Consider the following 22,931-nt stretch of genomic DNA (forward strand, 5'->3'; position numbering starts at 1 on the left):
TGTCTGAGAATTTCCCTTCCTTTCTTTTTTTTTTTTTTTTTAATGTTTATTTATTTTTGAGAGAGAGAGCAAGAGAGCGTGCGCACAAGTGGAGGAGGGGCAGAGAGAGAGGGAGACACAGAATCCTAAGCAGGCCCCAGGCTCTGAGCTGACAGAGCCACCCAGGTGCCCCAAGAATGTCTCTTCCTGGCAGATGGGCCTGGTGCAGCTGGAAGGTGAGACTCGCAGGGGTGAGAACAGGTGTTGTCGAAATGGGCAGAGAAGTATTTCGATGACCACAGGGTTTGCTGGAAAGACTAATGGTGCCTTTGAAATCTGGGCTGGGACAGGCCCTGAGTCACAGCATATTATTTAAAACATGCCCTAGGCCCACAGGTGCCAAGTCTAATCCTGAGTGGGAGAGATGCTTCTCTCATACCTGTTTGAATACTTTATAGTTTTCAAAGCCCATTCACCTGCTTTATCTCATCGATCTGTTTAACAGCAGCTTTGTGCTAACCAGGGCAGGTACTCCTCCCATTCCACAGATGGGAGAAGCTAAGGCCTGGGTATGATGAAGTTATATATTCTACTTTGTTTTAGCCATTGGCCTTGTTATAGTGAGTGTTTGCTTTTGTTTTAAATTTAGTATTATTATTATTTAGATAGTTCAAACATTCAAATGGTTCAAAATTCAAAAGGTATGGATAAAAGTCTCTGTCAACCTTATCTTCACAGCCTCCTGGGTCACCTCTTGCCAGTTGGAACCCAAGCCTTTTGACTTTAGGACTAGTGCCCTTTCTGCCACCTGGTGCAGGGGCTCAGGGACACTGTAGATTCAGGAAAGCTTGAGGCAAGTTTCACTGCTACAGGTGTTTTACCTCCTCTTAGCAGTTGTGCATATGTATCCTTGGGGACTGTCTTCTTTAATCTTAGTCCACATACGTTTATCTTTCCATCCTAAACTCCTTGGAGGCAGGGAGTATGCCTTCAATTTCTGGGAGGTGGTAGAGTAGGGATTAACCTTGTAGGCTCAGGCATATAGAAAATTGGGATGGGGCGCCTGGGTGGCTCAGTAGGTTAAGTGTCTGACTTCGGCTCAGGTCATGATCTCACGGTTTGTGGGTTTGAGCCCTGCATCGGGCTCTGTGCTAACAGCTCAGAGCCTGGATCCTGCTTCAGATTCTGTGTCTCCTCCTCGCTCTGCCCCTCCCATGCTCATGCTCATGTTCTGTCTTTCAATAATAAATAAACGTTAAAAAAATTTTTTTAATAAAACAGAGAAAGAAAATTGGGATAAAAACCTGTGCTGTGTGAGCTTGTACAAGTTACTTAGGTTCTCTGAGCCTCCACTTTTCCAACTACAATGATCATGCCCTTACCAATTTCACAGGGTTCTTGTGAAGACTCACTGAGATGACTCAGGTCCCATGTTTAACCCTGGGCCAGGCACAAAGTATGAACTCTGTAAGTGGGACCTATGATTCCCAGGGTACTGAGTTTGTGCACAGTAAGTCAGACCCAGGCATCCGTTCAAACTTAATTCTGACGGGATTGGGGATCTCAGGCACCTAATTAAGAGCAAATTGGCATAGTAGGTCACCCAAATCCATATGTTTGAGCAAATCATTCTTCCTGAGCTGGGATCCACCCTTTTTCCCAAAGGAGTCTCCCAACAGCCTGGCTCATCCCCATTTTCTTTTTGGGAGAGGCCTGGATTTTCTGGATAGTCAGTCATTTTGAGACCAACAGAAAGGCCAACAAGGCACGGGCCTATTTTGTCTGTAACCTTGAGCCTGAGTTTATACACGGGGAGACTGCCATATGGCTTTTCTCAGGGCTGACAGTAATGACTCACTGCAGGGTCACCAATGCCCTTGAACTGTCTTGGGCAAAGTGGCTCACTGGATCTGCTTCTGGGCCTTGCTCCACAGCTGCCTGACCTCTGCTTCTCTCAGACGAATGTCCTCAACTCCTGAGACTCTCTATTTAGACACAGGGGCTTCCCCACACCTGTATCACTCTGTGTTCAGAGGGACCCAAGAAATCATTTTTTCTAACCCTCCTCATCTCACAGATAAGAAAAGCATGGGGTGCCTGGGTGGCGCAGTCGGTTAAGCGTCCAACTTCAGCCAGGTCACGATCTCGCGGTCCGTGAGTTCGAGCCCCGCGTCAGGCTCTGGGCTCATGGCTCGGAGCCTGGAGCCTGTTTCTGATTCTGTGTCTCCCTCTCTCTCTGCCCCTCCCCCATTCATGCTCTGTCTCTCTCTGTCCCAAAAATAAATAAAAAACGTTGAAAAAAAAAATTAAAAAAAAAAAAAGAAAAGCAGCCCAGTGGTGGCTACAGGCTTGCTCATACCTCTAGAGCTTGTAGCAGACCCAGGATTTGAACCCAGGTCCAGGGTGCCTTCTGTGATCCTGTCCTGGCTGCCACAAACCCCTACCCCTCAGCCTGCTCCCTCTCCACAGGGTACTCCCTGCCTCAGGCTCCAGGTCCTAAACATTCTGAGTGGCAGATTCCATGGCTTTGTGGTAGGACAGTTACTTACCCCTTTGAAATCTGGTTTCCATGAAAGGACAGAATGATCTCTTGGAGCCTTGTGGTCCCCACTGACCATAATATCAATTAGCAACGTAAAAATGTGTTTACTTTTCTGTTAAAAGAGGCATTCCTTTCCTATCCAACTCAAGTTTTGTAAAGAAACAAAAATATACGCCAACAAGGATGAAGGGATACATAATTGCCTGGCAGAACAATGGAGCAATCCATGACTTCCAGGGATGGAAACCACAGAGCCTGGGGAGCTGGGACCTGGCAAGACAAACAGGGTGACAGGGAAGTCTGAGTTGGAACAAGGGGAAAGGACAAGGAAGAGAGAGGAAATTATTGTACTGGGGCAGGCCCAGGAGTGGGGCAAGCTGGGGAAACAAGGAACGGATCTCCAACCCACTGCATCACCCCACCCCAGCCAACACAATCATGCCCCTCTTGTTGTCCAGAACCCCCATGACACCCCATAATGGGACTCTGGATGTATTCCCATCTGCCCTGATGCCCCCCTGCTCCAACTTCATAACAGTCAAATTCCCCTTCTGGGTTTCAGGGGCCATTGGCTGGCATGATTTTGACGGGTTACCTTTCCCATGGGTATATGCATTTTAACAAACTGAGCCACCCAGGCGCTCAGGGTATATGCATTTTAAATAGGGATTCTGGAATCTCTGGTTCGGCTTCCTGCTTTCTTCAAGTAAAAGTGGAGGGGTTGAGGGGGGTAGGATGGAATAAGACAGATGCCACTGGGAGAGAGCGTCACTGAAAGATCTGACTGAGGGGAAACAGGGGAAGAGCTTGGAGTAGTTCTCTTTCTCTGGGGAGAAACAAAGTCTCATTCTGTCTCTCCATAGCCTCCACCCCTCCAGAGATGGGATTTTCCTTCTCTTTCATAGATTTGGAAACTGAGGCCTAAAGTGCCAAGCCCAGAGACAGAGGTGGGCCCAAAGGCTGAGAGTCCTAACCCTGCAGCCCCTGCTCTGAGGAGCCAGATGAAAGGGGCCAGGAGCTGGAGTGAGAGCATGTGGGTTTGAGGAGAGGGGAGGCTCTGGCAGACTGGCCTTGCAGGCTGCAGCAGGGGGGCAGGGGCAGCCCTGGGAGGGGGCTAGTGCCAAGGCCAGCGGAGGGAGCCGACCAGATCCAGTGATTCCCAAGTCCCAAGAAATATAAATGACTCATGCTGGGTGGCTCTGCACGCTAGCCCAGCCCACATTCCCGGGCCTTTGTTCCCAGCCAGCCTGGGCCTGGCCTTAAAGGGCCAGCTCCTAGGGCCTGAGCGTGGGCCGCTCCACCCCACCCCCACCCTCCTCTTTAATCCTGGCCCTTCCTTGGGTTGCTCCTAGTCTCTGGGCTGTGGGTAAAAAGGGTGGCATCCTGCGGGATTTAGGGGTCCATCCGATTGAATCTTCAAGCTGTAAGGGAGGGCTCTCAGGTCGTTTCATCCATCCCTCTGCCTCTGCATCTAAACTGTCCAAGAAGGATTAAGAAAATCTTTGCCCTGCTTTTTAAAGATGCTTCCGTGAGGGGACCCCTTTCAAAGCAACTTCTTGCAGAGTCTCAAACCATCTCCCTTCTAACACCATCCCCCAGGCTGCAGGCTGGGCTGGAGGCCCCTCTCCCAGGGCCCCTCCCTCTATTTTCTCCCCACCCCACCCTGGGCCCTGCCAGCATTGTTTCTTTCTTGGCTCTCACTTGACACGTGTTTGGTGGGTTTTAGGTTGGCTTGTGAACCCGGCTCCCTGTGCTGGGCCTCTGAGGGGTCCAGGTTTCAGGCCAGTCCTATCCTGTCCTGCCCATGGATCCCTCGGGGGAGAAACACCATCCTGGCGCCCGTGCAGCCGGGCTGCCCCAGTCATTTCTTTGGACCTTGTGTGCCACCATGTGGACATTCTGGAGATCTGGAGCCTTCTGGGGCTCAGAGGGGGCACTCTGCAGACATTCCCACAGCCACCAAACCAAACACTGAAAAAACATCCTTAGCTAGAAAGTAGCCCTGAATCAGCACAAACCAAAATAGAAGCAGGCTCTAAATCAAAGAGGGAAAGATAGGACTGTACCCTCTGTGAAACAATGGCTTTTTTCTTCCTTTTTTTGTAAATATATATATTTTTAATGTTTATTTTTGAGAAAGAAAAAGAGAGACAGAGACAGAGCGTGAGCAGGGGAAGGGCAGAGAGAGAAGGAGACACAGAATCTGAAGCAGGCTCCAGGCTCTGAGCTGTCATTACGGAGCCCAGTGTAGGGGCTCAAACCCACGAACTTTGAGATTATGACCGAGACAAAGTCGGACACTTAACCAGCTGAGCCACCCAGGTGCCCCAACAATGACTTTCTTAGAGCCATTGAACAACAGAAGCCAGCTGGCTCTATTAAAACTTATAGATAGCAATATTTTTTGTTAAAGCTTGGGAAGATCTTTGTGTCCCCAAGCAAACAGCCCCTTCTGTCCCCCAGCCCCAGTATTTGGGCAATGCTCTGAACACAACACTAGAGCTTTGGGTTTAAGGTTTTGTCCACTGTTAATATACAAATTTTAAGAGAGGGGTCTCCTTAGATGCTTTCACAGTAATTTCAGGGTTTATCAGATCTTGAACTGAGAGCTGGGTTTGGAGGGAGTAGAAAGTGTCAAGCTATGGGGGAAACTGGAGGGAGGGACAAGGACAGGAGGAGTGGGGATGACCAACAGGAAACTCCATGGGCAGGGAAGCCCTGCTCACAGTTGTTCCCTAGTCAGAGCCCTTCCAACCGTGGAGAGGCCTGGGGGCTGCTCCATAGACTCTGTCATTTAATAAGTGTCCATTGTACCCAGGACAAACCTTTATCAAATGGGCTAGAACCATGGGCTGTAGCTTTGAGGCCTTTGTGGGGCACTGGCCTTGGCATCCCTAGCCCCAACCAACCAGGCCAGCTGGCTCTGGATAAGCCCAACATCCAGAAGGAGCATCCAGAGCCCTCTGAGACCTGCCCCATCCATCCTTCCATCCGCCCACCCACCCACTCAATAGAAAACCTCTGTGGTCATCTGCAGGGTTAGGTCCACCCTCCTTCCAGGCTGTCACATCTTTCAAAGTTCTGCCTTCCTCTCCTTTCTCACTTACTCTCCTACAGTTCCTTGTCACCCTGATCCTAAATCATACCATAGTCTTTCAGTGGATCTCCCTGCTTCTGGACCCGCCTGGGCCCATGCATTCCAAACACCGCTCCTAAATTTATCTCCCTAAAACACACCCAAGTTGTCCTGAGTGATTGCGGACTCTGCCTGCAGCATCCAGTCTGAATTTCTGGGCCCAAACCAGAGGCCTGCTCCCTAAGCCCTATGTTGTCACTCCATCTTTCGGAGTTAGTGACTTCCTGAGAATAAGAGCTTTGTTTTATATTTCAAAATCAAATCAAATGTAAATTATGTCAATAAATCCTAGCCAAAAAACCCAAAACACTAGCATGCATCACTGTGTGCATACAGACATGCATTCTGATGTGCATGGCTGTGGCCTCAGGGCTCTTGGCCACTCTGTTGAGTAGGATCCAAATACAGCTCCTGACCCATTTGCTAAGCTGTGCACCCCGCCTCAGGGCCACATCATTCTGGGAGATGAGGTGCCCTTCCTATTCCCCCCAAGTCTCAGAGCTCCTCCTATTGTGTTCTGAGATGCTTTCCTTTCAGAGGAAAAGAGAGCGGCCCAAGGCCAGGCTGGGCCCAGGCAACACAGAGAATGAAATGAGGTTGGTGCATCTCACAAGGGGCTGAGGCCCTCCCCTCCCCCTGCCGTGTGAGGGAACGTGACCCTGGGGAAACATAAATGACAACATTCCATCATTTCCAAGTTCAAAGGTCCGTAAGGGCTTTCTAGTCCAACTCTTTATTCTTTCAGGCCATAAAACTGAGAAGGGTGCTGCTTGCTCTCGGTTTACCACCAGGTTACAGGAGAGCTTTAAAACCTCTTTCCAGTCTCTCAACTGCTTCCCTTTCGGGAGCCTTCAAGGTAAGCCTGTGCTTTCTCCCTTACAGCCTGGGAACCCCAACCCCAGGGGCAGCCAGCCCATCAACCTGAACCACTACGCCACCAAGAAGAGCGTGGCCGAGAGCATGCTGGACGTGGCCCTCTTCGTGTCCAACGCCACGCGGCTGAAAGCGGTGCTGGAGCAGGGGCCGTCCGCCCACTACTACACCACCCTCGTCACCCTCATCAGCATCTCTCTGCTCCTGCTCGTGGTCATTGGCATCCTGCTTGTGGTCATCGGTGAGGAGCCCAGGCCTGGACTCGGCCTTGGCGCCCCCTAGTGGAAAGAAAAGCCCCACCGGCTTCCCGGCACCACCCCGCATTTGCACACGCCAGTTTCTCAGCCTTACACTAACATGGTGGTAGTCCTCCGCTTGACAACCGCCCAAGTAACAACTCCTCCACAGTGAGAGCAGGCTCCCTATCCTACCTCCTGGTATCACACATAGGGGTCACTCCACAATACCTTCACTTACTTGTAGCAGAGGTCCCTACTGCCTTTTGTGTGAGCACCCATCCCCACTCTTATGACCCAGGATAATTTCCCAAATCCCTATTCCATTAAGTACCGTGTGGATGCCCCATGCACTGGGCAGTGAGGGAGAAGGCAGCTTAATGCAATGACTACCACCTCCCTTGCTTTCTGCCATGCAAGTCTCTGAGGTGCCAGACTTTCTCTGACCTCTAGTGGATGCGGTGAGGGAAGTTTGGGGCTGTGGCCCCACCCTGACCCTCCCTTCCCACTCCCCCCACCCTGACCCTCCCTTCCCACTCCCCCCATCCTTGTCCACAGCGCGGCTGAACCTCAATGAAGTAGAAAAGCAATGGCAGCTCAACCAGCTCAACAACGCCGCCACCACTCTGGTCTTCATCACTGTCATCATCAACGTCTTCATTACAGCCTTCGGGGCACAGAAGACAGGCTTCCTGGCCGCCAGGACCTCAAGGAATCCCCTCTGAACACAGCCTGGGACCCAGGTGAGGGAGGATGGAAGGTCGCCAAATGACCCTTTTCTCAGCTCTGGGCGTTTGGGGTAAAGTGACATCTTTGCAAGCAAAAGGGGAAAGAGATCTGAGGCAAGGAGGGGATCTTAGAGAAGAGCTTGGATCTGGGCCCAGAAAGTCCCCACGTGCTGTTAACAGGTGACTCTTCCTCGGCAATTAAGCTTGAGCTTTTCTATAGCCTGGGATGGGTTTTTCTATAGCCAGTGTGGTTAGTGCTTGGCTCTGCCCCTCTGGCAAGAGGGAAGATGCAGTAGGGATTCCTCCTTGGCGCTGCCCAGCAGTCCTTGCTACTCAAACTGTAGTCCCTGGACCAGCAGCAAAAACACCGAAGCTTGCAGGAAATGTAGACTGTCCGGCCCCACTCCAGATCTACTGAATGGGCATCTGCATTTTCAAAAGGCTGCCAGGGGAATTGTGTGTGCATTAAAGTCTGAGGGCCATTGGTCTGGCCTGCCCTCCTCACTGCCTCTTCTCTGCTTCCCCTACAGGTCCTGGGTCTGGAACTGCTTCTGCCTTTCCTCCCTGATCTGTTAGGCTGATGGGCACTTTCCACAGCCTCTGGGAGAGCTTCAAAAAGGGCTGTGTAGATGCCCTGGATCCCTACCCACAGCATCTGAAATAAGATGTACTATTTTACTGGCCTAAGTGAATCCCATCTTGGTCTGGAGTCCTGAACTCAGACTGGGGTACTGCCAGTCTTTCTAGTAGCATCTCCAGAATCTAAGACATGTCTATCTAAGGTCAAGCCCGCCTAGCTTCAGGACTCTGGTTCTTACTCCACCTCATTCCTTCCCCTCTGCCCCATCCATTTCCTCTGCTCCAGGCCTCAGTTTTCCCTTTCTGTAAAATGGAATGACTTATATCTATAAATTTTTCTGCAAATCCACTATGAGTCAGTCTTTATGCATTGGGCTGGTCTCTGGATGCCCTCTCCAGCATCTGGAAAGAGCTTGAAGGAGCAAACCTAAGTTCAGAGGGAGAAAAATCTTTTAAATCACTCCCTCTTCTCTGGGTTCTGCTGAGTCAAATTTCCTGGCCCCGCCTGCCTTGGGCTAATTACCATCTGCTACATCAGTGGCAGATTAGTCAATTCTGGATTGATCCATGTATGTGCAATCCTTTTTGAGAACTTGTTATAAACCTATCATAGCTTTCAAATTAGCACTTTCTCTTAGGCATGTACTTAAGGCATACAAACTCATTTTGATCTTTGCCTATGCAAAACAGAACTAGAAAGGTAAATTTGCACCCATAAAATGTCAACAGGGCATCCGTAGCTCAAACAGAAATGATTTTTAGATTGTCTGCTACTTTAAAATAAGTCACATCTTGGCTTCTCTCTGCTGACCAAACCATTCTGGCCCTATGTCTAGCCTTCTTCACCCAGGGTGTCCATCAGCGTTTCCCCACTGAAACCACAATCTCCACAAATCTGCTGAGCAGAAAATGCCCAGTCTGCTATCAGACCGTGAACTCTGCAGGCAGGAAGAGTGCTGGCCCCTTCCAGAGTAAACCATGCAGTTCCCCACACAGCAGGCACCCAACTAATGGTAAAGGATGGAGGGTGGTGTGGAGGGTCCTTGGCACATCCATCAGAGGCCTGACTACTAAGGGACAGAGACGTGAACCCTGGGCCTCTTAGCCCACCCCTCTCCCATCTTGATGGGCAAGGGGAAAAACACACAAGCCACTTTGTTTTCTAAGAAGATGCTGTATTTAACAATTTCCTTCCCCCCATCCCACTCCCTCCCCCCACCCGACACATTTCCCTACAGAACAGGGGCCTACCAGGCCCTCCCCCTTAAGGCAGATGGTGTGGAGGTAACAAAGTCAAACACAAGGCACTGGCCAGGGTCAGAGAGGTGTGCGAGCAGGGCCTAGGAGGCTAGGCTCGCTCCCGTCATCAAAAGAATGGAAGTTGGAGAGCTCTTTGGGTTGGCTCAGGCCTTCCAGTGCCATGCCCAAGGGTGACCCTGGCCCCAGAGAGAAAGCTGGCACCCCAGCCAGCCAACCATAGCTCTCACTGACTCCCTGAAGTCCTTTCCCAAAGGCAGTAAGCCTGAGCAGACTCTGAGAAAAGCCATAGCCCAGGGGGCAGCTATGGCATCCAACAGCCACAGCCTATTAATTGGAAACTCTTTGTCCTTCCTGATTTCTTAGAGAGGGGCAGGGAATTCTCTTCAACCTCCAGAAGGTTCTCAACGGGCCCCAATCTCCTAGATGCCAAGCATGTGCCCTTGGTGAATGCAAGGCCCACCGGGTAGACCCTGCAACTCCAAATGCTGTGACTTGGATTCTATCACAGCACAGCTCTGTGGGGCTCCACTGACTGGCATCCTGGGCCCTGTTGCACCAGCTAGGAGTGCTTCCTCCCAGCAGCGGCGAGCTCTGCGTTCCCCTCCCTAAGCAGACGCTGAAGTTCCACAGCAAGTGTCCGACACACCCACACACCGTTCGTCAATTCAGCAGCAGTGGCAGAGGGAAAAAAAAAAAAAAAACACACACACACACACAAAAACCAGCCCCAAAGGCCCCAGGGGATTTTTAGTGCAAGAGAAGTGTGTGATCATCAGGTGCCAGAAAGGGTCGCTTCACTTTTCGGTTCCTCTGGGCCCCACTCCCCTCCAACTCGGGAAGAGATCACAGGGCGATGCCCTTACCTCCCCCAACCCCTTGCCCCTTACTACCCTGATCCCTGTTCCTCTGTCTTGCCCACACCCCTTCCTCTTCTTCCAAGCAAGGCCGGGGCTGGGGATCCCCCTGCAGGAGGGCAAGGCTGTGGGGGAGCAGAGCTGTGGGGACTCAGGATTTCCACTTCCTTTTCCTCCCGTCCTGCTGGATGCCCACCTCCTCTTCGCATCTGAGTCCACGGCTTACATTCCCATCCTCTTTCCTCTCTGCTTCATGGTCTCCCCAAGGCTTATGCTTACAGGCGGGTCGGGAAAGGGGCTTCTCTTCCTGCCTTCTCCACCCACCTTGCCCGTCCTGCACGGCCTGTATGCCAGATGCTGAGGAATAAAAACCCGCTGTCCACTGGTTCTCAGTCTCCCAACCCCGCTGGGGCACCTCGAGGATGATGCCACTTCTGTGTTCTTGTCAGCCTGAAGTTAGCACCGCCTGGGGGGTAAGGTTAATGCCCTAATCGGTGGCCAGCTGTTCAGTGGCTACCTGGGAGAGATGTGCGTGTCTCTGGAAGGCACGAGCCTGGGGTAGAGCTGAGAACTCCTCTGGTTATAAATCAGCTGCCAGGTCAAGGACCAAGGGACACATCGCTACACAGGAGTGGGTCTGAGGTATGCAAGTGGGGAATGTACCCTAAATGCACGACTCCATCCCTCTCTCACAGTCAGTGCTGGGTCTGGACAGTTAGTTTTGGTTTTCTGTTAGAAAAATAAAAACCCCAATGAAGTATGTCCAAGAGAAGAGTTTCCAGGGCACGGTCACTACTCCCTGGGAGGAGCATGGGTGGATGCTGGAATGCACCTCACAGATAGGTTGGCATTGCTCCAACAGGTCTTTCCTTCCTTAACTGTGCTGCCTTCCCCGGGAGCCGGTCCATCTCTGTCAACTGAGTGCACGGCCCCTCCTGGTCCCTCTCTCAAGGTCCTCCCTTCAGAGGCCCCGAGGGTAGAGAGACAGGCCTCAGCAGCTGTCTGTGTGAGGCGACAGCTCTCGGGGGAGTGAGGGTGTTAGCTCTGAGGCCTCTTGGGGCCCGGCCATGGCTTCCGCTCCCTTTCCCTCTCCTTCTCAACAGTGAGTAGGGGCATTGGGGAGCGAGCACAAGTCAAGGAGCAGGAAGCAGTCAGTCCAGTGGGCCACCCTTCGGGATCATGGCATCTTCATCTGGCGGCGGTTCCACATGCCTCGCTTGGAATGGAAGTGATGGAAGAAATTCCTGAGGGAGAGACGTTCCACTTCCAGGCCTGCTTGGAGGATCCTGAGTAGGGGAGGGGCAGGATGAGCAACAGAAGCGCAAGAGGCAGCTGGGGAGAGGCCCAGGCCCCTGAAGATCCCGCCCTCCCGCATCTATACATCTATGTCAGACCCTGTCTCTGTCTCCCTCTGTTTACTCCCCACAGGGCATGCACACAGCACAGGCTTTGGAGCCAGGCAGCCTGGGTTTGAATTCCAGCTCCTTACTATGGAAAGCCCGTGAACCCGTCACTTTCCAGAGTCCCAGTTTGCCAATCTCTAGAAAGAGGAGGATGATGAGGCACCTGGGTGGCTCAATCCGTTAGTGTCCGACCTTGGCTCAGGTCATGATCTCATGGTTTGTGAGTTCGAGCCCCACGTCGGGCTCTGAGCTGACAACTCAGAGCCTGGAGCCTGCTTTGGATTCTGTCTCCCTCTCTCTCTCTCTCTCTACCCCTCCCCTGCTTGCGCTCTTTCTCTCTCTCAAAAATAAATTAATAAACATTAGAGAAAAAGAGAAGAATATACACTCAACTCTTGAACAACACAATTTCATATTGTGCAAGTTTTTTTCTGATAAATACAATACATATATACACACATACACACACACACACACACACACACACGCACACATATTGGAGGCTGGTGATAAAGGCTAGAGCTGATGGGAAGAAGGGCTCAGTACAGCTCCTGGCACATACCCCGTGCCCACCACCAGGAGCTCAGCCTACAGGGGACACATTATGTATGTGATGGAGGCAGAGGGAGCAGATTCCCCCATTGCTTTTCTATATGCTTAGCCCATGGGGTCCCTCTCACAGAGAGACTGGCCTTCCTGCAAGGCTGTACTGAAGTCTGCATCTGCCCAGCCCGGCAGGGAGATCAAGGGTGGAGGTAACCGCTAGACTAGGCTTCCATCCACTTTGAGATCTGCTTTGGCCTAGTTTTGTGAGAGCTGGGTTATCTAATATGAGCTCCCTCAAACTACCTCCTTTGCAACTTCTGTATATACAGCATATGTCCCTTTTCTTCTCTCCCTCGAGGGAAAAAAAACATACACAGACCCAGTTTTAAGCCTCAGACACTCCCTAGCTGTGGGATTTGGGACAGGTACTAACTTCTCCTCAAGCTGTTTTCTTGTTTGGAAAATGGAGATAACCACACCCCCTCCCAGAAGCTTGGGGTCAAACAAACAAGGGACTGATGTAAATCACCTGCCAAATACAGGCCTCCAGTGATGGCTGGCTGTCTCTTAGAAGTGTCCCCACCCTTCCAGGGCTCCTGACTTTGTCTGTGACATCCTCTAGACACTGGTCCCTTCTTTCTTTGCTGTCTCCCCTTTCCCTCCTCTGCCCCTTCAGCCCAAACCTCAAGGTATCATCCTCTTTTCCTCCCCTTCCCTTGGCAACAAATTTCTTTCCTTCCTTTTTAAACTTTTACTGATTAAATAATCTCTACCCCCAACATGGGGACTGAACTCACAACCCTGAGATCGAGAGCCGCATGCTCTACTAAGCTACTGGGCTAGTAGCCTCTCTTGGCAACAAATTTCTTTCTTTCTTTCTTTCTTTCTTTCTTTCTTTCTTTCTTTCTAAAGCAAATTTCTTGACAGAGGAATCTCATACTGATACAGCCTCCACTCCCTCACCACCAGCACGCTCCACGATCCCCTGCAACTTGGGGTCCCCGCCTGCCTGCTCCTGCTTCAGCACCCTCTTCTCGCCCGCTTGCCAAGGCTGCAGCTTGTCTGGGGTTCTTCTTTCTCCTTCTTTCCACTCTTTCCTCCTCCCTGAAACTCCCTTCTCCCAGGGCTTCCAGGGACCAGGACCTCCTGGATATCTTGCTGCCCTTTAATGATCCACACTGCCTCTTTTGTCGGCCCCAAAGTCTTTCCTGCCCCTTCACCTGTTCTCTCTCATCGATTCCCACAGCCTCAGCCTTCCCAGCCAGGCAATGGCAGAGGGGAAGAGAGCTCCAATTCGGGAGAATGCAGCCATATTCTCCCACAGCACCTTGCTGTGCTTTACCCTGACAGCATACCATGTGCTTTAATTTCCATGCCAACCCTGTGACACAGGCAGAGGCGGTATCATCCCCCTTCTAATACATACAGAACTGAGTCTCGGCCAGGCAGGTAATGTGACCCCCAGTAAGTGGTGGGGCTTCCTTTGAGTACAGTGCTCTTTACCTGCATATCAGGAGTCTGCAGCCCAGGGGGCCGGGACACCATCCGTCTAGCCCTATTCCCTCCCCAGAGCACCTGATGGGATGGGATCCAAGCACGTCCCTCAGATGCCCTCCTTTCCCAGTCACCTGTCCAGCAGCTCCCAGTCTTCCCCACCCCAGCGATCTCGGAACTCCTTGGTGTTCATGCCCCCGATTCTGTCCAGGTCTGACTTGTAGATGCCGAGCAGTCCAAACCCATTCACCTCCCAGTAGCCTGTGAACAGACAAGAATCCCCCGGTGAGATGAGCCAGGGGCCAGGAGGAAGCAATGAAGGCCTCTAGGCTGCATTCCCAGAGCCTTCTCTGAAAGACAGAGGATGGGGTGCCTGAGGCTGAAAGCTGTCTCGTTTGAACAAGTCCCTTGCCTGTTCTGGGGGGAAGCCCCCCGACGCTAACGTTCAGGGGCCAATGGAAGCAGCGGTCCTAAAAGGGAAGGACCATGGGCTCTACAACAGGATCTGATAGCACCAGTCACTAGAGGCACAGCCCAGTGCACCTTCCTTATTTGTTTCCCTCTCCAGAGGCAGGGAGCCTGTCTTTCCATTTTTTTTCCATCTGCACAGGGCATAGAGTCTGGCACACAGTAAACGTCTGGTGAAGGGAGAAAGGAAGATGGGGAGGAAATGTTCATCGTTGCCGCTGCTGTGGCCATGAGCACAGCCCTCAGGCACCTCTCTGGTGGACCATCCAATGGGCAGAAGCAGCAGGCAGGGGGTGGGGATGCTGTCATGGCATGGTTGACATGGTTGTTTCCAGCTCTGGGATGAAGAACCAAGGCCAGAGAGGACTTTCCTACCCTCCCCAGCCCAGGGCAGAGCTCACCCTCAGGCCACTGGGGGGTGGCCCCGCAGTGCAGCCTCATCACCATGGGGGCAAAGGCCATCTTGCCCTCTACACAGTGCTTCCGGATGGTATCGATGATTCCAGCTGGGAAGTGGATGTGGAGGTCACATAGGAAGATGATGCTGTGTGGGTCCTGGGGACAAATTGGGGAGGGTCAGTAGACCCTACGGACCAGGGCTCAGAGGTCAGGCCACTCCCTAAAACGATCCTTAGGTCCTTCCCATTTGAATAATGGACAAATTTCCATAATACAAACTGTTGGGCAGATTTCCATAGTACTGGGTACCAGAGTGCAGTTCTCAGAGTCAGAGAATGAGTTCTGATGCCTTCCCTCCACAATGTACGAACTGCAAGGACTCAGGACAAATGCTCCAGTGTCATTTGTTCAGTCCCACCCTGGCACTGGCCCTGCCCCATAGCAGAGTGGAACGTCCGTGTCCTCATTCCCTCCCGCTGTGAGGAGCTGACTACCGCACGTATCCCAAATGTCTCCTCCTCTTAACCAATCTGTAACCACGTCTCCAGAGCCCCTCCCAGGTTATTACCTTCACCAGGTCTATGCCAGCCTGAAGCCCAGCTGAACGCTCAAAGTTTCCACTTAGCTTCATGTACTGGTAGCTGCAGGGAGAAGAGAGGAGGGAAGGGCAGAGTATCAGGGCTCAGCAGCGATGGTCCCTGGAGGAAGCCAGCAGGCATGGAGGAGGGATGATGCGTGCTCCTGGGATGGGATTATGGGCAGGTGAGTCCTCTGGAGAAAGCCAGAGACTGGGACTCAGGAAAGCCAGGTGGGACTTCGGGCTCTGCCTAGGACCCAGCAGTCCTGAGACTTCAGAAAGCAGGTGGCTAAGGCCGTGTGCTGGCCAGGGAACCTCCTCACCTCCGCAGCTTGGACCTCTTTAGGGCCATCTCGACGTCCATGTCCCCACTGCTATAGTCCGTGATGATGATATTGAAGTGTGGGTCACCGGTGACCTGGAACAGCTTTTCCATGTCTCCAATGAATTGCTGTACCCAACGCGCCTGGTTCTTTACTGCCATGGTGGGCAACAGAGAGAAAGAAGCGATAATGCAAAGAAAGGCACCCCACTGCCAGCTCCTACATGAGTCAGGACCCTATCAGACCTCCGCTTAGGGGTAATACAACTATGGAACCCACCCGCAATGCAGCAGGGAGGCGGAAGGTGGAGGGAGAGCTCACCGGTGAAAGGGGGCTCTATACCCTGCTGCCTACAGAGCCTCCAGGCAGGGCCCCATGGGAAAGCCTTGGACGGGGCTTGTCCTCAGCTCTCCTAGTCACCCGATCATGCTGTCTCACTGTTATCTGCCCATCCTATTATCACCCTAGCCCACAGTTACACATGTCTGTTACGTGCTCCCCTTTTCCACTATAAAAACCAGGTAACCCCCTCTATGTCTTATTCCCCAGAGTAGTTGCAAACCCCAGTACAACAATCTGGCCATGATTGCACCCAACCCCGAAACCTGTTATAATAGGAGAGCAACTGGCCCGGGAGTCAGCATCTTTTCCAACGCCAACACTCAGTCATGTGATCTTGGGTCCTCAACTGTAAGGTGGCCTCTCCCACAGGTTCTTATGAGATCAAATCAGTGAGCAGAGACCTGGGTGCTCACGGTTACTTTTAGGATCCCCACTCTGCTGATAATGGCCGGGCTCTGCTTGAGGCTCACCAGGCACAACGAAGTGGACCACGGCTCGGTGATTCCAGGAGAAGCCCTGGGGCCAACACAGCTTGGGCTCTGGGGCCCGGACATTCAAGACATGTCTCCGGCGGTTGTGTGAGCCCCAAACCAGGCCCTGCAGGTTCCGGGCCTCGACCTCTTCCCCACCAGCTGGATCGATGCCCTGCCAGCCTCGTGTAGACACATACTCGGAGAGCCGCACTGGGCGCTGGCCTTGTTCCAGCAGCTCAAGCTCCAGGAGGTAGCGACCTCCACGTAGCTGGTCCTGGCGCTTCTCCACGTTCACAATTCGCTGCAGTTGGTACTTCCTGTGGCAGAAAGGGCGGGCAGCTTGAGTAATTCCTTCCCCTACAGTGGGGGTAACATGGTGTGGTAGAAGCCTGTAAGGCCAGTGGTCAGGAGACCCTGGTTTTTGTCCTGGCGATGCCTTTGGCTAAGATGCTTATACCAGGGGGTGCTAGTAGAGCATGCAACTCGATCTCAGGGTCATGAGTTCAAGGCCCAGGTTGGGTGTAGAACTTAAGAAATAAGAAAAGAAAGAAAGAGAGGGACAGAGAGAAAGAAAGAACAAACTTACACCAGATGCTTAATCTCTAGTGTTCACTGCCTCCATCTTTAAAAATGTACCTAACTGACCTTGGATGATCTCTAAAGTCTGTTATAGCTCTAAGATCCTAAGTATGTAAGGTGAATGTGTGTCCTTCAGAAACTGACCCTCATTAATAAAATACTCTGCTCAGAGTACATAAGACACATGGATTATCAGATAAATGTTGATTGGTTGGCTCAATATCATTAGTCACTAGGGAAATGCAACTCCAAACCATAAAGCGATACCATTTCACACACTTTAGGATGGTTAATGAATTAATTTCTTAATTAAAATGTTTATTTTTGAAAGAGAGTGAGAGAGACAGAGAGCGAGCAGGGGAGGGGCAGAGAGAGACAGAGACACAGAATCCAAATCAGGCTACAGGCTCTGAGCTGTCAGCATAGAGCCTGAGGCGGGGCTCAAACTCACAAGCTGTGAGATTATGACCTGGGCCAAAGTTGGATACTTAACCGACTGAGCCACACAGTCGCCCCTATTTATTTATTTTGAGAGAGACAGAGCACACAAGCAGGGGAGGGACAGAGAGAGAGGGAGAGAGAGAGAGAGAGAGAATGGCAAAGCCTAATGCGTGGCTCAATCCCACAAACCGTGAGACCAACACATGAGCCAAGATCAAGAGTCGGTGACTCAACCGACTGAGCTACCCAGGCGCCCCCCACCTCAATGGCTATTTTAAAGAAAGGAAGATAACAAGTGTTGACAAAGATGTAGAGAAATTGAAACCACTGATGGGAATGAAAAATGGTGCAGCTGATTTGGAAAAGAGATTGGCAGTTTCTCAAAATGTTAAACAGAGTTACTGTAAAAGTCAGCAGTTCTACTCCTAGGTATATCCCCAAGAGAACTGAAAACATGCTGACACAAAAATTTGCCCATCAATGTATTCATAATAGTCCCACAGTGGAAGCAACCCAAATGTCAATCAACTGACAAATGGACACACAATCCATGGCATAGTCACGCAGCGGAATATTATGCAGCTGTACAAAAGAATAAAGTACTCAATACATTCTACAATATGAATAAGCTAAGTGCAAGAAACCAGAAAAAAAAGGCCACATATTACACAGTTCCATTTACATGAAATGACTATTATAGGTAAATCTGTAGCAGAAGAGAGTCGAGTAGTGGTTGCCAGGGACTGAGAGGAGGGAGAAACGGAAGTCATGCTAACAGGTACAGAGTGTCTTTTACAAGGGATGAAAATGATAGGAATCATAGTGGTGATGGTTGCATAGCATTATGAATATACCTAAAAACCACCAAATTGTACACTCTAAAACTACACTGTAAAACGGTACATTAAATAGTACGTGAATTCTATCTCAATTAAAAGAATGCTGATTGGTTAAATGAACAAATGAACAAACAAAGAAGTAAGGCCATGCTTGCTGCCCTAGCCCTTGTAGCCCATACCTGGGGTCTTGTCTCTTTTAGCCTCAGTTTTGCCTGATGGTGGGACAAAGACCTGACGGGTACACCTCATTCTCAGGGACGGGGGGGTCCCAGGTGCTTGATCTTCCACGGAGCCTGCGGCAGGGGACCGTGCTACAGCCCCCAGGTCCCTGCCCCCAGGCCAGCTGGCTGCGCGAGCCCCAGCCCCGGTCCCAGAAGAGCCCTTTACCTTACCCCCGGCTCCTCTGGTTGAGCTTCTTCAGGAAGACGCGTGTGACCTCGAGAGCCTCCTGCTCTGGAAGCAGCAGGTTGCCAGACGTGTTACAGTTCAGATCGATCCAGTCAGTCCGCAGGGCTTGGAAGTCCAGGTTCCGAGCACTGAAGGTCTGGTCCCAGCTGACCACAGGGTCAAACATGGGCATGTATTCGAACACCTCACTCACATCCTCCTCCTCTTCCTCTTCCTCCCCCTCTTCTTCTCCTTCTGCCTGTCCTTCCTGGCCTGCAGCTACTACCACCTCTCCCTCCCCGGGCCAACCCCTCCGGGGGGCTGGAAGCTCCATCCTGTCCCCCCTTCTCTGCTCTGCAATGTATGTCTCAACTTGATTCAGCCACTGGGATTGCCCTAGCGTCTTCCTGGGACTGTCACCAGTGGGCCTGGGCCCCTTGACTTGAGGCGGGTTCCCTGCCAGATGCCCCGGAGGCCACTTCTCAGAGGGAGGGGGATCTTGGCTGAGCCCAGGGCTGGGTCTTCTGTCCTGCTTCTCTGGGGGCTGGACTGGGACATCACTGGTCCTCACAGGGAAGGGAGCTGTGGAGTTCCTCTTGGAAAAGGGTGCCAGTGGACCCTCCCAGGGCTGAGCCAGGAGTTTCCGCAGGCTTCGGAGGCGGTAGTCAGTGACATCCTGCCCAGGGGTGAAGGTGGGCACTGGTTTTCCCTCTGGCATCCTGGCATTCTGGTCATTGGAGTCAAGGGTCTCCTCCACTGCTTCTCCATATTGGGATTCTTCTAGAAGGCCTTCCTTGAAACCTGTCGTTAATAACAACCATTCCTCACATTGGAGTTGCTAACCTTTCCCAAACGAGATATACAAGATAGCTATTGATCATCTGTATAACACACCAAGGAGTTTCAGATGGGGACGGCATCTGGGCTCTGCTATTCACTCACTTATTTATTGTGTGACCTGGGGTGAGTTACCAACCTCAACTAACTCATTTCTTCCTTCGTGTAAAGGGAATAATAGCCCATCTTCCATAGGGTTGTTGTGAAGATGGAGTGACATAAAATACACAAGGTGCCTAGCAGGTGCCTGACACTTGTAGGACCCAACAAATGGCCCTGGACGTGCCCTAATCCCTCAGGAAGGAGGGCCACAGGGAGACAGTGCTTCTTTATAGCAGACTTCTCCAGTGAGGTGCCAGGGACAGCGATGCCCTCAAGCAGTCCAAGGAATCTCCTCCAGGGCTCTAAATCTCCTCAAGCTGACTGCAGCATGCTGTTAAAAACAGTGTCATTTTCTACCGGTATGGAGAAGGTAGGAGTACCACTCTCTACTCCTTTGGGTTGGAGGAGGGGCTGTGCTGTGTGGTTTGGATTTTAAGCTCCTCAGGGGCAGGGCTGGCATGGTCTGAACTTCCCCTAGAAACAGACCATGGTCACCCCTCCCGGCCTGACCTGGAAGCCTCAGCTGTCACTCTGTACCTGGCTGCTCCAGCTTCTGCTTCTCAGGCTGGTCCATCTTGATGTACTCCTGAAAGCTGAACCTGTAGGAGGAAGGCAGAGGTAGACTGGCCCCCGGTGCCCTGCAGGCTCGTGAGTGAGGCTCTGCCTGAAGCCCCCGCAGCAATATGGAGTCATGCCCGGGACTAGGGTGCAGGAAGGAGGCTGGGCAAGAGAATGTGTGTGTGTGTGAGTGTGTGGCGCGCCCAGGAAGGCCCAAGTCTCCTTGGCCTGGAAGAACATTTGTGTCCCCTCTGGTCCATGAAGCTCTACTGGCTTTTGCAGAACCCATCCATAAGGTCATTTCCTTACTCCATTCAGTGTCACTCACCTGTCCTGGTAGTATGAGTTTTCCTGGTAGAAGCATTTATTGTGGGTCTCCATGTGGCTCAAGCGGGTGTAGTCATTGGGGTAAACGAAGGACAGATGAACCTGGAGGCAGAGAAAGAAGCAGCAGGAATAAGAGCCCAGGATCCTGGTAAGAAATCAGCTAACCAGGATTAAGCCTGCCCCTGGCCAGGACCACCTAGGGCTCCTAGGGACTGGTGAGGGGAAGAAGGGCTGCTCTGAGCTCTGAATTTGTTATGCAGACCGGGATTCCATTCCACTCTTTAGGCCTCCTCTCCTGGGCTCTCTGGACCAAGCATAAGCCCCGATTCAAGCTTCCTGGTGCATACATACCTCATCTCCTATCTTAGCTCCTTCTCCCCAGCTACAGCCAGGACCATCCTCTTCTCCTTCTGCCATCTTATCCTCTCCTACAACCTCTAACCTTTACCTGCAATGTCCCACAGTCCCCTTTTGTCATTCATTCCATTGCTTTCGACCCTCTTAAATAGCTTAAGGCAATGTCACCCACAAACATCTCAGTTCAACCTCACCCATTCTCTGACCTTGGGGAGGACTTCTAATCATCTCTAGATCTGGATAAGTAGTGTGCATTCTGCCTCTACAGTTTCTACTAGGGCTACAGGCTCTCTAGAGCTAACCTCCCATCCACAGTTCACTTTCCCCCAGTGCCTTGTCTATGAGTTTATTAACTATTGCTGGCTCATAGCCCAGTAGGTCAGACCCGGGCAGGACTGTATGGCCCAAGGAGCAGAGAATATAGGAAGCATCGGGCCACCCCACCTCATGTCATCACTGTTGCCGAGTTGGTGTGGGGGCTTCCCAAGGCAGAGCCTTACAGGGTGGTCCCATGGGTGAGAGAGGCAACCGGGAACGCAAGTGCTCCAGCCCAGGGACCTGTGAGGACATCCCGTCTGCTGCCATGTGGCATGGGGAGGAGGAAGAGTCAGCCCCGGCACCCCTCCATCTCAGCCACAGGCAGCAAGCCCTCTGGATCCTGCCCCCACTGGCCAGCCCCAAGACTTACAAAGCGGAGTCCCTGGTAGCGCTGCAGGGGGAGCCCATCCACCAGGTAGCTGGGTTTGTAGGGACAATCAGGCAGGACATGGCGGAGATGAGCCTTGGGAATCAGAGGCACTGAGGACAGTAAGGGAAGAGGGGTGAGGGTGCGGACGGGAGCCTGGAATGGGCTGGCTTAGAGCCAGGAAGGCACTCGGCTGAGGAGGAGGGCCGAAGGCCTCTGCTCTGAGAAAACACCTTTTTGTATTTGCTCGTGGCAGCAGTGGGCAGAGACCACGTCCATCAGCTGAGGCTGCCAAACCAAGGCTGGCACCACTTTCTGGGGTGGGTGCATTCAAGGAGCACCTTGGAGGCCAAGGATTCAGACACGGTCCCTGGTTCAAGGTACAGCACAGTACTGGGACTGCTGTACTGGGCTAACCTCAGTAAAGGTTTAGAAACATCCAAGAGGCCACAAAGTCTCACCCTAGTGTAGTGCCAATAACTGAATTTCCTCCCAGTTGTTATGGGACTTGGTCATCTTTAAAAATGTAAATTCTCCCAAGAGTTGACAACTCCAGCACCTCGGTGGGAACAGATTTCTCTCACTGGATTCAAAGAGTTGTGATCCCCTAAGAAACTATGACGTATGGAATTGTGGAGGCATGCACAGGGGATTTCTGGGCTCTAGTTCTATTTCCTGTCCTGGGAGGTGGTTACACAATGTCAGTTCTATAATGATTTGTATAATTATAAAATTGTACATATATATTTTTTGTTATATTTTACACTACATAAGGGGAAAAAATGACTCTTTGACTTTTGGGATACTGTGCTAGAAGTGACAAGTCTCCCAAGTTGCCTCCCACTAAACCTGGCAGAGTACCGTCCCCAGACTGGATGACAAGAATGCGGCCGAAGCCTTACCTCGATAGAGGGTGTCCCGAGGGTCCGGTCGCAGCATGTCTGCAAGGGGCTGCTCATCTCTAGGAAGAGTGTCTGGGGACCCTACATGGCTGGCTGCTGTCTGAGGGATGTGGCCCACGTCATCCATCCTTAGGACTGTCTCGTCTGGGCCCAGGGAGAAAAGAACAGAAAGCAGCTGTGAGTCCTGGGGCAAACCAAAGTCAGGCCCCTGCCCCTCTGAGGGGCTGAGTGCAGGCTTCTGTATCCCCCAGGGGCAGTATGGGGTGTGCGTGATCCCTCTCCCTTGTTAGCCCTGCTCCCTCACAAGTTGTGGCTTTAGCTACTGATCTCCCTTAGAGCCACCCCACCAGCCCCATGGCTAGCACATACCACAGTGTATATGGGAAAAAGACAGCTTTCTGCTGGAAATTTGTCACTGTAAGTATGCCTCATTTATTTAACAAATGCATCTATAGCATTTACTAAATAACAAAACAGGCACCGTTCTAAGCATCTTATAAATATCAAACCATTCAATCTTTATAAGCACCATAAGACTTATGTACTTCGTAATTATTCCTATTTTATAGACAAAGAACTTTGGGAAAGAGAATCTAAAGCATTTGCCAGAGATCACACAACTGATTAAGTGGCAAAGCTGAATTTGAACATAGGCTATGTCGTCCCTGCCGCAGACAGGTCAGCCATGCCCCCCCCATGGGCAGG

General features: G+C 51.7%; 2 protein-coding genes across 2 annotated transcripts in view; one reads left to right on the forward strand and one right to left on the reverse strand.

The window, feature by feature from the left end:
* Positions 1-6,416: 6,416 nt before the first annotated feature.
* NINJ2 (ninjurin 2) lies at positions 6,417-8,393 on the forward strand. The gene is made up of 3 exons (XM_049624862.1): positions 6,417-6,771; positions 7,325-7,509; positions 8,025-8,393. Exons 1-2 carry the CDS (start codon positions 6,618-6,620, stop codon positions 7,489-7,491), a joined length of 321 nt encoding a protein of 106 aa, XP_049480819.1. The 5' UTR covers positions 6,417-6,617; the 3' UTR covers positions 7,492-7,509; positions 8,025-8,393.
* A 4,497-nt stretch (positions 8,394-12,890) lies between these two features.
* The window catches only part of B4GALNT3 (beta-1,4-N-acetyl-galactosaminyltransferase 3), a 97,707-nt gene continuing 87,666 nt past the window's right edge, over positions 12,891-22,931 (reverse strand). The window contains exons 13-22 of the mRNA XM_049626650.1: positions 22,227-22,370; positions 21,328-21,437; positions 20,284-20,384; positions 19,935-19,996; positions 18,464-19,259; positions 16,210-16,529; positions 15,398-15,551; positions 15,066-15,138; positions 14,500-14,653; positions 12,891-13,891 (exon numbers count right to left, since the gene is read on the reverse strand). Of these exons, the coding sequence (XP_049482607.1) occupies positions 13,761-13,891; positions 14,500-14,653; positions 15,066-15,138; positions 15,398-15,551; positions 16,210-16,529; positions 18,464-19,259; positions 19,935-19,996; positions 20,284-20,384; positions 21,328-21,437; positions 22,227-22,370 (2,045 nt within the window). The 3' untranslated portion in view covers positions 12,891-13,760. The remainder of the gene's footprint in view (positions 13,892-14,499; positions 14,654-15,065; positions 15,139-15,397; positions 15,552-16,209; positions 16,530-18,463; positions 19,260-19,934; positions 19,997-20,283; positions 20,385-21,327; positions 21,438-22,226; positions 22,371-22,931) is intronic.

The sequence above is a fragment of the Panthera uncia genome, chromosome B4 (assembly GCF_023721935.1).
Source record: "Panthera uncia isolate 11264 chromosome B4, Puncia_PCG_1.0, whole genome shotgun sequence".
Lineage (NCBI taxonomy): Eukaryota > Metazoa > Chordata > Mammalia > Carnivora > Felidae > Panthera > Panthera uncia.